The sequence below is a fragment of the Staurois parvus genome, unplaced genomic scaffold, assembly GCF_062004578.1.
Source record: "Staurois parvus isolate SC_StPar_1 unplaced genomic scaffold, SC_StPar_1.0 ptg000581l, whole genome shotgun sequence".
NCBI classification, from domain to species: Eukaryota; Metazoa; Chordata; class Amphibia; order Anura; family Ranidae; genus Staurois; species Staurois parvus.
Window position 1 is genome coordinate 8336370 of NW_028318377.1, and position 13077 is coordinate 8349446.

Genomic DNA, 13077 nt, shown 5'->3' on the forward strand with positions numbered 1-13077 from the left:
TGAGATTACTTGAAGTCTTCCCTATTGACAGTGCAAGGACAGCAGGGGAATGTCTGCAACCACTGAGTGCAGAAGCCCTCTGACTTAGAACAGTACAACCACTGCCATGGCCCCATCTCTTTTCCAAAGCAACATTACATTTACAGTGCATGCACTGAGTGGGAAAACTTATTTTCTGAATTCCTTCCCTGGAGTGCCCTTATTACCACTCAGACATCATCCAGACAGCTTGGCATATTTTAGCAGAAAATGGAGTTAGTAAAAGATAAGGGATTGATTTGGGAATGACATTTTTTGGGAAAAAAAAACACTATTCAAGATGCATTCTATGGTATTTTAGATGTGTAGTGCTACCCTCTTAGGGTCCCCCTAAGCCTTGCACAGCCAGGCAACATACATTTTCCACACTTTCATCCACAGTCAGTAAACAATCCATGGGCTTGGGTTTTTCGTTTTATTAGGAGTTAACAACTTTGATAGCGTAAATGGGTTATGGGATGCCCAATTTCATTGAAGAAACAGCAAAATGAGGATGCTTCTTGCTCTAGCACACTTAGAAAAAAATGACAAACACTTGCTTGTGTTCCAGCTGGAACCATCACAGTACATAGTAGAATAATCCCCATCTAGGAGCTTGGTATCCCCTGAGTGGATTTTTAGCAACGTGACAACTTGTAGGGGCTCTTGGTCCCCTTAGTCCACAAATACCAGCCCAACTGGCTGCAGTATCTGATCCCAGGACAAGGAATTGTGTAAGCTATGAACTGTCCCCCGAAGACTTGCCAGAACTTGCATCCAGCAGACTTCTCCCTTCTAGGCCCTGGGGATGTATAGGCTACTCATACTGTCCTTGGCCTGCAGCTGTGGCTAGAACTGCTGTCAGGCCTTGCAGCTGGGCTGGTCCTCTCCAAGATTTGCAGGCTCTCCTTCCCCGGTGGACAATAGGGCAGAACCCCCCACCGGGTCTCCCTCCTAGGCTACACAGCAACACCTCTCAGCAATCCATCTTCCACCCGACTCCTCTGCTGACCAGGCTCTCTCATATTTAAAGGCTGAACTAGCTACCTTGCCAGGTCCCCTGTCTAGGGATTGCCCAGATTCCCCTAAGTAGGCAGAGCAGCCCCTCCTCATCCCCGCCCACTGGCTTCTAGAAACTTCTCCAAGTTTCTAGAGTGGGGGGGGGGGGGTTATCAGAGAACTGACTTGGAAAGCCCTCCAGCCTTAAGCTGAAGTATCCACGCTGAATCACACCCAGGCTGACTCACACCTAGGCTTCTAGCAAGCCTCCAACTATACAAAATAAAACATATGCTACACTAGAGGGTGTTACAGATATATATATATATATATATATATATATATATATATATATATATATAGTTCAGCTTTAATTTATTTATTGTAGGAAGTGAGAAAAGTAAAGTGGTATGTTCTTAAACTGTATCTGTAGTCCAACTCTCATTATAGGAGTCTACAGAAGGTACCTCTTAAAATATTTGGCAAAATAATTATAAAAAAAGTGTTTACTTGCATAAACAGTAATATTGATGAGTAAGATTTTTCAAATGGTACAGATCCTCAAGTAACTCAAAAGACATTGGTAATGGGATTGACAACCTTTAGCACTCTGGCAGTCACAATCTTGCATGGTGCCCCTAGCTGGAATGCCAAGGTTTGATTAGCCCACTCTTGAACTCATCCCAGAGACTCCTACAGGCATTTTGTCTGATCTCCCATGCTTGGTAATTACAGAATTGAGCTTCGCGCTCTTGGAAAGATCAACAAGGGAGAAGAACTCAGCGTGTCTTACGTAGATTTCCTTAACCTCAGTGAAGATAGAAAACAACAGCTGAAGAAACAGTACTATTTTGACTGCACATGTGAGCACTGCACCAAGAAAATTAAAGATGACCTGTTGCTAGATGTCAAAGATGGTGAACCTAAGGTAGGAGTGTCGATAAAGTTTGATCTATTCTTGTTTCTGGGTTAGGTGAAAACTAATTAAAAATGCATACTTTGTAGATCAGTAGGCTATATTGAAGCAGGAGCCATAGGCCAGTGACTATCTTGTTCTCTTCAAAGCTGGCAGCCTGCACCGTAGTATGCCTGCGGGTAAATTTTTCTTTATACGCTATTGGAAAAACCAACTCACTGCAGACACTGAAAGACTTCCTCATTGAGGCTACGGAGAAAAAGGCCATCCATGCTCAGTACTGTATGGCCCACTGGTTGTAGGTGCCGTTTATCTCATAGGTGCTGGCTCCTACCTCATGTTGGAAATGAGAAGGACGGACAATGCATCGGCCTCCCCAATGTGAGTAGCGATGTTGACCTCAGCTGCCGCTCCAGCCATGCCCACTGATGTGTTTTTCTTCACCCACCAGGGTTTGGTGGGAGGAGTAAAATGCACCAGAGGGGGAGGCTGTAACGGCAGCGGAGTCCAACACCGCTACTCACATTGGGGAGGTTGATGTGGCATCTGTCCTTCTCATTTCCACTGTTCTGAATATATGCAAGGACACCAGCTCCCATCATTTGTTCACTGGCAGGTTCTTACAAGTTCCCCAGCTCTGACTGGTGCTACACGTTCTCGCAGCTCATGTTGCCTATTCATTTGAGGCCCATAAATTGAGTCATAAATAGCATGAGGGGGGAACAATTAAGCTTAATATTAATAAAACGAATCTTTAACTTTAGGAGTTGACCCCTGTATATTGCGCCTGTGGTTGCGTAGACCTCTTGCAACCCTCATGTCAGACAGTAAATAAATCAGTGAGGATGGCTGGTTTAAAGATGAACTCCAGTGAGATATCAAAGACAAAAAATCGTTCGTCTCCAGGAGATAATCGGATGTACTATGGCATTTTCTTGTTACAACATACAATGTTGGTATTATTATGCAGTTCTCTCATACACAACTGAAACAATGCTTGGAATGAACTGAACATAAATGAACAGCTTTGTCCAAGAAAGAGCAAAGCTGAAGTCCCAAGGACCATAATCTCTCTGATTACTGTCAGGTTGGTAAATGTGGAATCCTGATGCTATAGGCCGATGGACATTGCCTGTTGACTTACCTGACATATACAGCTAATAAACATTTTTTTCTTTTTTTTTTCAGCCTTCAGAAAGTGTCATTAAGGAGGTTATACAATTCTCAAAGGATGCGATGGAAAAGATCGATAAAGCACGTTCTGAAGGGGCATACCATGAGGTAGGTATATGGTCATTTTTATTTTTTTTTTTTGAACCACAGAAAAATCACTTGTTAAAGAATAACTAAATCCAAGAACAAAAATGTTGCTGCTGCAAGTCCTTAGTGTGGTGGCTGCACTTGCTTTCTTATTTTTACAAGCTAGTTCATTGTACTATTTTTAGTAAGATGTTTATTGAATCTTAAGGGGTAAGTATCATCTGACCTACATAGCATATATGTAAAAACACTGTATATTAACCTCTTCACGCTGGTGCCTCCTGGCCCTTTAATGGTTTCAGATGCCGGGAGGCAGGGCGGGGTTTTAGGGTCATGTGACCGGCGTGATTCGTTGTCACGGCGGTCACATGATCGGAAAAAAAAGGTTCTGATCTCAAGGGGAGATCGGGACCTTTCCGTGAGACACCAACATATGTGCTGGGAGTACACAGGATGCGCGCTCTCAGCACATATGTGATTTCAAATGGTACGCAAATATGCAGCCTCTCTGCGACAAGGCCCAGGCGTCGAGAGGCCGCATATTTGCGTAATATCAGCATCAAGCGGTTAATTTGAAGTAAAAATTGTTGATTATCAAGTTGTTTATTGTTCTGTTTCCTCATTATAGTATTATAGTTGCAGTGGTTGTGCTTCCCTGAAGAAGCCCCAATGGGCAGCTTATTCACCAATATGCCACCGCAAAAATGAGGACAAGACCATATTCAATTTCCACAATCGTTTTTATTGTATAATTTTAATGTGAGAAAATAAACAAATTTTACATTTTAACAGTATTTGACAGTATATTTGTTTTGCATCGTTAAAGTCCCAGAATCAATTTCCTTGAAAATATTCAGGAAACCTGGCTTACTAATGTGATTGGCCACAGCTATCACATGGTACGGGTCTGCGGGTCACAGATGATTATGATTATACAGGATTTATAGAGCGCCAACAGTTTGCACAGCGCTTTACAAAATTAAGGTAGACATTAAAGTTGTAATACAATTCATGCTCCCCAGGGTGTGCATGAGGTATGCAAATGATGGGACCTCACATAAACATCCCCCTGGAATAAGAGTGCTCCCACCTGGCCATTTTTTTACAATAGGCTGGATGGGAGGAGGTTCAGGTTGCCTTTTAAGCATTTTTAAATGCAGATTGCCCTTGACTCATTGTTAAAAACTGATTACACTGAGACCATGCTTGTCTCCAATTTGTTGACCAGGTGATTAAACTTTGCCGGGAATGCCTGAAGAAGCAGGAACCAGTTCTAGCAGACACAAACATTCACATTCTGAGAATTCTGAGCATAGCTTCCGAAGTGTTCTCTTACCTGCAGATGTTTGAGGATGCTGCTGAGTATGCTAAGAAGATGATAGATGGATACTTGTAAGTAACACAGGTGAAGTCCTATGAAAATCTTTACTTTTTTATTTTTGTAAAATATCAACATTCACCGTTCTGCTGCGCACCTCTCAAGATTCAACAATAAAGCCACTCAACACTTTTTAATCGCATAACAGGGTCACTTTAAAGTGGAGTTCCACCTGAAAAAAAAATAAGTCAGTAGCTACAAAAACAGTATCTGCTGACTTTCAAAATACAGCCACATACCTGTCCCTCGGTCCAGCGGTGTCCTCGCCACGGTTGGTTTCACCGGCCATCTTCCCTCCCCAGCATCTTCAGTGTGGGCACCCGGCTCTGACAGCCTGCAGCTTCACAGCCAGGGTGCCCACTGTGCATGAGCAAGAAGCGCTGCGCTTTGTGAATGGCCCCCGTAGTCTTGTGGGACCTGTCACGACTATGGGGAGGGAGGTGGGGAGGACAACTTCTGCTTCCGATCGCCTAGACGAACACAGCGGATGTGGGAGTGGGTACCAGCTCCCCAAAGGTGCCAATCCTTAATGGGGAGCGAGGAACAAAGCATTAAAGTGGAACTTCCCCTTTTGGGTGGAGGTCCGCTTTAACTATTGATAAACAGTGCAATCACATTTATAATGACTCTCTACTGTGATAGCTAAGGCCTCATGTACACATGAATTCACCTAGTCAGTAAACTCATTAGAAAAATGCTAATTGCAGAAAAAATGTGCGTAAACACGTTACTGCGTTTAGCGCTTGGATGTTTATTCATTTGCTTGGCCAGAGTATTTTCCATTGACATGGATGAACACCCAAGCGCTAAACGCTGCTAGCGTTTAGCCACATTTACACACGTTTTTGCCATATTTAGCTTTTTTTTTTGGCCAAAATGTTCCTCTTTTGAATGCGATTATTCTGCGTTCAGAAGAGGAAGTTTTAACTGCCCCTAAACTCTGCTTCTCCTAAACTCTGGTAAAAGCCTAAAGGCTTTTATTGAGCTGAGTTCAGGGGCTTTGGCAAAAAAAAAAAAAAAAAACAGCAAAAGCTCCTAAACTCATGTTCAGGAGCAGCAGTGTACATGAGGCCTAAATCTACTAGAATCTTTCAGCCTATTCACACCAGCCTGGTTTGCTGTGGTGCAGTTACTTATTATTTTATTATTATTATACAGGATTTATATATTATTATTATTATTCAGGATTTATATATTATTATTATACAGGATTTATATATTATTTTATAATACAGGATTTATTTATTATTATTATTATTATTCTTATTATACAGGATTTATATATTATTGTTTTATAATACAGGATTTATTTATTATTATACAGGATTTATATATTATTATTATTATTATAATACAGGATTTATATATTATTATTATTATTATACAGGATTTATATAGCGCCAACAGTTTGCTCAGCACTTTACAATATAACGGGAGACAATACAGCAACAATACAGTTCAATACAAGAGGGTTAGGAGGGCCTGATCCTGGGAGCTTACAATCTAGGAGATAATGCTCATGAGTTAACAAGCCTTCTGTCACCTATTAACACGTGCTGTGTTAGGGCGGCCTGTTTACTGAAATAGTCTGCCTAATGCACCACAACTGACCAGAACCTGTACAAACATGCTCCAACGCATGGTGCGGTATGCTGCAATGCAGTTGTGCTAGGAAGGTGCATAGGGGTGAGATTCAGAATGTGTGAATGGGACCTTGCTCATAAAGTGGTTGTAAATCCTACATATAGGGTTCACCTGGCCTCAGATGAAACAAATCCTTCCACATAAGTTGTACCTGTTTATCTATAGCCATCTTTCCCTACATCCATTCACAGTGCAGAATTTAAACAGCACTTCTCAGCTCTGAAAAGCAGGGGGTGGGCAGCTGAGTTACATCAGTGAGGAGAGCGCTAAGAGCTGATTGGAGGGAAGGAACCTTCCCCCCCCCCCCCCCTTCACACAGAACAAAGGAACAGACTTGAGGCTGTCAATCACAGGCTGTGCCCTCCGCCCTCCCCTGTCACTGTTTTTCTCTTGGCGTCAGGAAAACTTGTCAGAAGTGACTGATACTGATAGCCGAGGACAGAAAGGACACTTAGTGCTCTGGTTTGAGCCTGGGTTCACATATATGCAGTGCGGTATATCGCATGTGATTCGCACAGGAACAGCATTGCATTCCTGTGCGAATCACATGCGATTTGTGTGCAGTGCGATTGGAGCCATACATTTTGTATGGCTCTAATCGCACCGTGCCTAAAACGTGCATGACTTTTTTTTTGGTCTGCACTAGAATCGGATTGCATGGGTATTCACACCTATGCGATCCGATTCTGCACATCACATTGCGTTTTGTGGAACACTTTTTGGGTGTTAACTTAACATACACACCCGCAGCGGTTCTCATGAACGGGGTGCGATTCTGATGCGGTGCGGAATTAGCACAGAAACGCTGCAAATTCCACATCTGTGTGAACCAGGACTGAGACCAGTACACACTATGCTTTGTTCATATTTCATGTCTGCAGTTTAACATTTTAACTTTCTTTAACCACTAGCCTACAGGGCACTTATACTCCCTTCCCGACCAGGCCAATTTTCAGCTTTCAGCACTGTCGTACTTTGAATGACAATTGCGCGGTCATGCAACATTGTACCCAAACTAAATTTTTATAATTGTTTAAGACAGTCTTCTTTTGATGGTGTTTAACCAACACTGGGTTTTTTTTTATTTTTTTGCTAAATCAAAAAAATAATGAAATTTTGAAATCAAAGTTTTTTTCTTAGTTTCTGTTATAAAATTTTGTAAATAAGTAATTTTTCTTTCACTGATGTGTGCTAATGATGTTGCAGTGATGTGCACTGATAGGCTGTACTGATGGGCACTGGTAGGTGGCATTGATGGGCATTGACAAGCATCACTGATGGGCAATTAAAGGCAATACTTATATATGGCACTGATTGGAACTGTTAGGCGGCACATACTGGCACTGATAGGCAGGACTGACTGGCACTGAAAGGGAGCTATGATGTGCACTGATGGGCACCGGTATGTAGAATTGATGGGGACTGACAGGTGGCAATTATGAGCACTGACAGGTGGCACTGATGGGGCTACACTGATCATCAGTATAGATGTCCCCTCTGAGGAATGCCACGTACCGGCTCTCTTCACGCACAGCTGACAGCCAGCATGAGGAGGCAACTGCTGATAACTGACATTTCCTATTTATGTGCTATCAGCTGTTATTGGACACAGCTGATCACATGATAGAGCCAACATCATCGGCTCTTTACTGTGATTGGTGATCCGCTATGTCCCAGGGACACAACACACCACCTATTGGTGCGTCGTGCACCCCCGGGGGCGCACGTGCGCAGCTAGAGTGGGAGGACGTCATATGCCACCCTACCATCATCTCCTTACATGGCGGGAGGGAGACAGTTAAATAACCTATAAAAACTGGAGGGGCTATAAAGTAATAGAGTGTGCCATTCAGTCACAACAGTCCAGCTACTATGTTCTAACTGATGATCATTGTCCCTGAAATAAGCTGCTATGTCTTTCCATATGACCTATTACCAACTTATGTCTACTGCTTCAGGATGGCTTCTTTAGAACGCTGCAACCGGTGGAGGTGTAAATCCCATACTGGCACCAGGCTTGTGGTTATCAATTACTGGCCTAGTACTAGTATGTGATAATGTTTCCTGCACAAAGCTGTAGATGCCTTCTTGTCCCAGTCCACTTGTTCTGAACTCTGGTAGGGTCATGTCCTGATACATGGAGATACAGTCGGGAGTGGGGCCTGTACTCAGCTGTTCCAAGTCGTGTCAGAATTTGCTGGTTATAGCAGCCCAGGATTTGGAGTTTCCGGGCTGAAGAAGAATGCATATAGTCAGCACAGATACCATTTGGCGCCTCCATTGTGATTCTGGAGTCTGTAAGCACTGTATGGGTACCAATAGGTTTATTATAGGCTAACATTTACGTAGGAAAAATGTGACAAGTCTGTACATTCCATATAACATATCAAGCTAAAATAAAATTTACTTTTTCCCCGATGACACTGATCCATTTTTTTTTTTCAACAGAAAAGTCTACCACCCAAACAATGCCCAGCTTGGGATGTCAGTGATGAGGGCGGGAGTCACACACTGGCACGCTGGGCTCATTGAAGTTGGGCACGGAATGATCTGCAAGGCCTACGCCATTCTGCTGATTACTCATGGTCCCACACACCCCATCACCAAAGATCTGGAGGTCTGTACACAAGTCATCTCTAATTATGTCATGAAAGCCCACTTTCTAAACATTTAAAGTATAAGTTCACCTTCAGCAATATTTTGCCAGAATCTCCCTTTTCAATTCCATATCCTGTGATTAGTACATACCAGTGCTCCTCCTGTTTTCAATGGTGAACATTCTTCACCATTTACCATTGGGGGGGCTCTTCACAAATACTGCTGGTTCCTTGTTCCCAGTCTTTTGCAGGATGGACCAGGCATTTGAATTGAGCCGCTCCGAGCCCATCAAACTGTGCAAGTACGCGGTGTGCGCTCTCCTTCTCTATCTAAACTCAGTTTGGATGGCCTGGAGTGGCCACTAATGAACTCTGCGCATGCACTCAGTTTGAGTGGCCAGTAGGGAGCGCACAATTCAACCATCAAGCTGAAGGTGAACTTACATTTGAAGGGCCAGTTCACACTACATGTATTTCAGTTGTATCCAAAAAGCACAGAAAGTAGGTTATATGGTTGTTCATGTCAAAGTTCACATCAGTGCTTTCAGTTCCAGTGTGTTCCGGTTGCAGAAAAAAAAGTAGAACATCCTGCATTTCTTCTGCACAGAGCTGTACTGGAACGCACCGGAACACACCAAAAACGCACTGGAATGCACATTTCCCTACTTAAATTGAAGAAAAAGAGGTGAAAAAATTAACTGGAATGCATAAACGCACTGGAACGCATCAAAAATGCATAAAAAACGCACTGGAACACACCAAAAACGTGCATGCAAAAACACATCCGGAACGCATCTGGACTGCGTTTCTATAGTGTGAACCAGCCCTAAGGGCCAGTTCACACTACAATAACACACAGCGGATGCATTCCGGATACGTTTTTGCTTACAGTTTACACCACACGCAGTTCCGGTGCCGTTTTGATGCAGTTTGCTATGGTCCAGTATGGTTCTGTGCAGAAAAAATGCAGCTATTCTGTCTCTCAGTGTTTACAATACACCTACCATTCGATTTTTAGACTGATCATTTCTTTGTGGGTGGGCAAACATTCAAAATCAGCAGGGGATCAAATGCATATTTTCTTCACTGTACCTAGATAACTACAGCATTACTGAAGTGATGCCGATCTATGTCATAAATCACTGGTCCTGAGTTCTCCATCTTGTGAAGGCAGGGAGAGGACACCCTCTCCCCCAGCTCTTTGCAGTGTATTACATGGAGGCTCATGTTGGTCTCGTCTTCAGCACAGAGAATGGGAGTGGTGACACCATTTTTCTGATGGTTTCGGATTTATTCTGTTCAGAAGAGCAGGAGGGGATTTCTAGAGAGGGGGAAGCTCAAATGCTTAGTAAGGGTAAAATCTATTCAATTGCAGGATTAGATTGATTTGTGTTCTCTAGGTTTACAACCAGTTTAAGGCCTGGTAGGAGGGAGACTGTGGCCTGGCAGCAGGCACAGCCAATTGGTTAAGAACCACTGCTGTAGATAATTCTGCATCTCCCCATCAGCTACCTACATACAGATACTGAGATAATTACTATTTTTGTGCTGTTTTTGGTTAAAAGTACATTTGGTGGGTAAATGTGGAGGTAAAACTAGTAAGAAAAAATAAATGAGAAATCCATACAATCAATGTAATAACATACAGAAAATACAATGAATAGTTAGGCTCATGATAGCGAGAAGTGATTCTTACCAGCGATGCTCCCATTAGGGGATGCAAAATGATGCAAGTTCCAGTTCAACATGTACTCTGATAGCTGGCACCTTCTCTCCCAGTCTCTAAGATGGAGTCTGAATTCCCAAGAAGCATCTCTTCCCGTTCTCTCAGAATTATGGGTATTTTTATTAATTATTAAAGTGTTACTAAACCCACAACAGTAAAATCAGTCTGTATATGCAGTAAAGTATGCTTGTTATACTCACTGTGGAACCTAAGGGGTTAATCCTCTGCATTGTTTAAAAAGGCTGTTTGATCCTGTCTTCTCCACCCCTCCTTTTGTTGAAATGACCACCTGATACAGACTGAACCCGTGGTCACATGCTCAGTTTGGTGTGTATTGCTAGAGATTTTTTTTTCTTTCCTTGGGAGGGTGCATGTGATCAGCATAGGGCCAATCGGCACTGTCCAGACAGAGGGTCGGGGGTTCTGTATCCTCCTAGAGCAGAAAGAAAACTCCTCCTACAAGCTTTAACCAATGCTCTGCTGAAGTCACAAGACTGCTCTAACTGCTGATGAGAAGCGGTATTTAGCAGTTTATATTTGCTAAAATAATTGCATTTCCATGTTGTGTGTACTGTGGGAGGCCAGATATAGTAAATGCAGGGTCTGGGGAGAACAGATATAATGAATGCGGGGTCCGGGGAGACCAGATATAGTGAATGCAGAGCCCGGGGAGACCAGATATAGTGAATGCAGAGCCCGGGGAGACCAGGTATAGTGAATGCGGGGTCCGGGGAGACCAGGTATAGTGAATGCGGGGTCTGGGGAGACCAGGTATAGGGAATGCAGGGTCCGGGGAGACCAGGTATAGTGAATGCGGGGTCCGGGGAGACCAGGTATAGTGAATGCAGGGTCCGGGGACACCAGCTATAGTGAATGCGGGGTCCGGGGAGACCGGGTATAGTGAATGCGGGGCCGGGGAGACTGGGTATAGTGAATGCGGGGCCGGGGAGACTGGGTATAGTGAATGCGGGGCCGGGGAGACTGGGTATAGTGAATGCGGGGCCGGGGAGACTGGGTATAGTGAATGCAGGGTCTGGGGAGACCGGCTATAGTGAATGCAATGTCCGGGGACGCCGGCTATAGTGAATGCAATGTCCGGGGACGCCGGCTATAGTGAATGCAATGTCCGGGGACGCTGGCTATAGTGAATGCGGGGTCCGGGGACGCCGGCTATAGTGAATGCGGGGTCCGGGGATGCCGGCTATAGTGAATGCGGGGTCCGGGGACGCCGGCTATAGTGAATGCGGGGTCCGGGGACGCCGGCTATAGTGAATGTGGGGTCCGGGGAGGCTGGTATACGGTATACGTAGAGGTGAAGATTTTTACATCCTATAAATAACTTTGAAATTATGAATGCATTTAAAGAGATGGAATCAAAGCAAACATTTTTTAACAGTAATTTGTTAAATGATCTGCTTTTCTGAGTGTAAAACTGTTCCAGTGCCCTGTATATTGTAAATCATTAGGCACCAGCAACCATTATATGATATATATTAATCTATGTATTGTTTCCTGGCAGGTGATGAGGGGGCAGACAGAAATGGAGCTCAGGATGTTTCAGCAGAATGAATTTGTATATTACAAGATGAGAGAAGCAGCTTTGTCCAACAAACCCATGTGTGTCATGAAAGAGCCCAGCAATGACAACCAGACCACCATCTACCATAAAAAGCCCTAAAGAGAACTGAAGGATGGGCTGCTAGTCATGTGACCTTCCTGAACAACAGACAAAGCAGCAGGAGGACCTGACCAATGTGCACCATCTACAGGGATGTCCTCTACTGACGTCACAGATAACTAGATCTGCTTCATTATGTAAACTTGCTGAGCAGTTCTGTTTTAGTCTTCCCTGCCCCTACGCTTTATTTAATTCTATGGGAATGTATGTAAATTGCAAATACATATTTTACGACAGATAATAAAGATTGTTTAGGAAACATCAGTGTGCACAAAGTCTGGTTTGTAGCCCACTGAAATCATTTTGAAAGGTGGATATGAAGCAGGGGGATAAAAATGGGTTTCATGTTTGGAGCCAAAGTATAAAAGGTTATTGCTGAACCACAGCCCTCTAGGAAAATGCAACTGGACTATCATTTCTCTGGAAATGTCATCTCTCTTCATAATTCCTTACCTTTCCAAATTGGCTGCTTCCTTCCCATCTGCCCATCGAGCAATCAAGAAGGCTCCAGTCTGGGGGAGGGATTCAGGAAAACTGTGGATGAGAGAAGGGGTGTGTCCGTGACTGCACTTTTGTAACTCGCAGTGCTTGTTGCAGAGAGTGGTCACAGACGTTCTCCTACTGTCCTGCATGTCCAAAGCCTTGGATTTCTAGGTAATGATCAGAAATGTAGATTTAGCACCCTCCTAGTTAGGTGCTAGGTTAGGTAAACTTAGTTCTTTGGTCCCTCTGTAATCAGTGAAGCTGCTTATTATTACTCTGGTCCACTTTAAGTTTCACAGGCTCTAGGTTTGGCTACTTCTCCTTGCTTTTTGGATGGTTCTTGAAAGTAGTGGGATCGGAGAGACAAATCTGCAACAT

At 43.6% G+C, this 13077-nt stretch overlaps 1 protein-coding gene across 2 annotated transcripts in view; it reads left to right on the forward strand.

Annotated features, from left to right (window-relative positions):
• The window catches only part of SMYD1 (SET and MYND domain containing 1), a 61366-nt gene extending 48891 nt beyond the window's left edge, over positions 1 to 12475 (forward strand). For both annotated transcript variants that reach the window (XM_089692324.1, XM_089692325.1), the window contains 5 exons: positions 1753 to 1945; positions 3122 to 3214; positions 4422 to 4585; positions 8664 to 8832; positions 12058 to 12475. In XM_089692324.1, coding sequence (XP_089548450.1) covers positions 1753 to 1945; positions 3122 to 3214; positions 4422 to 4585; positions 8664 to 8832; positions 12058 to 12216 — 778 coding nt within the window. In that variant the 3' untranslated portion in view covers positions 12217 to 12475. The remainder of the gene's footprint in view (positions 1 to 1752; positions 1946 to 3121; positions 3215 to 4421; positions 4586 to 8663; positions 8833 to 12057) is intronic.
• Positions 12476 to 13077: the final 602 nt, after the last annotated feature.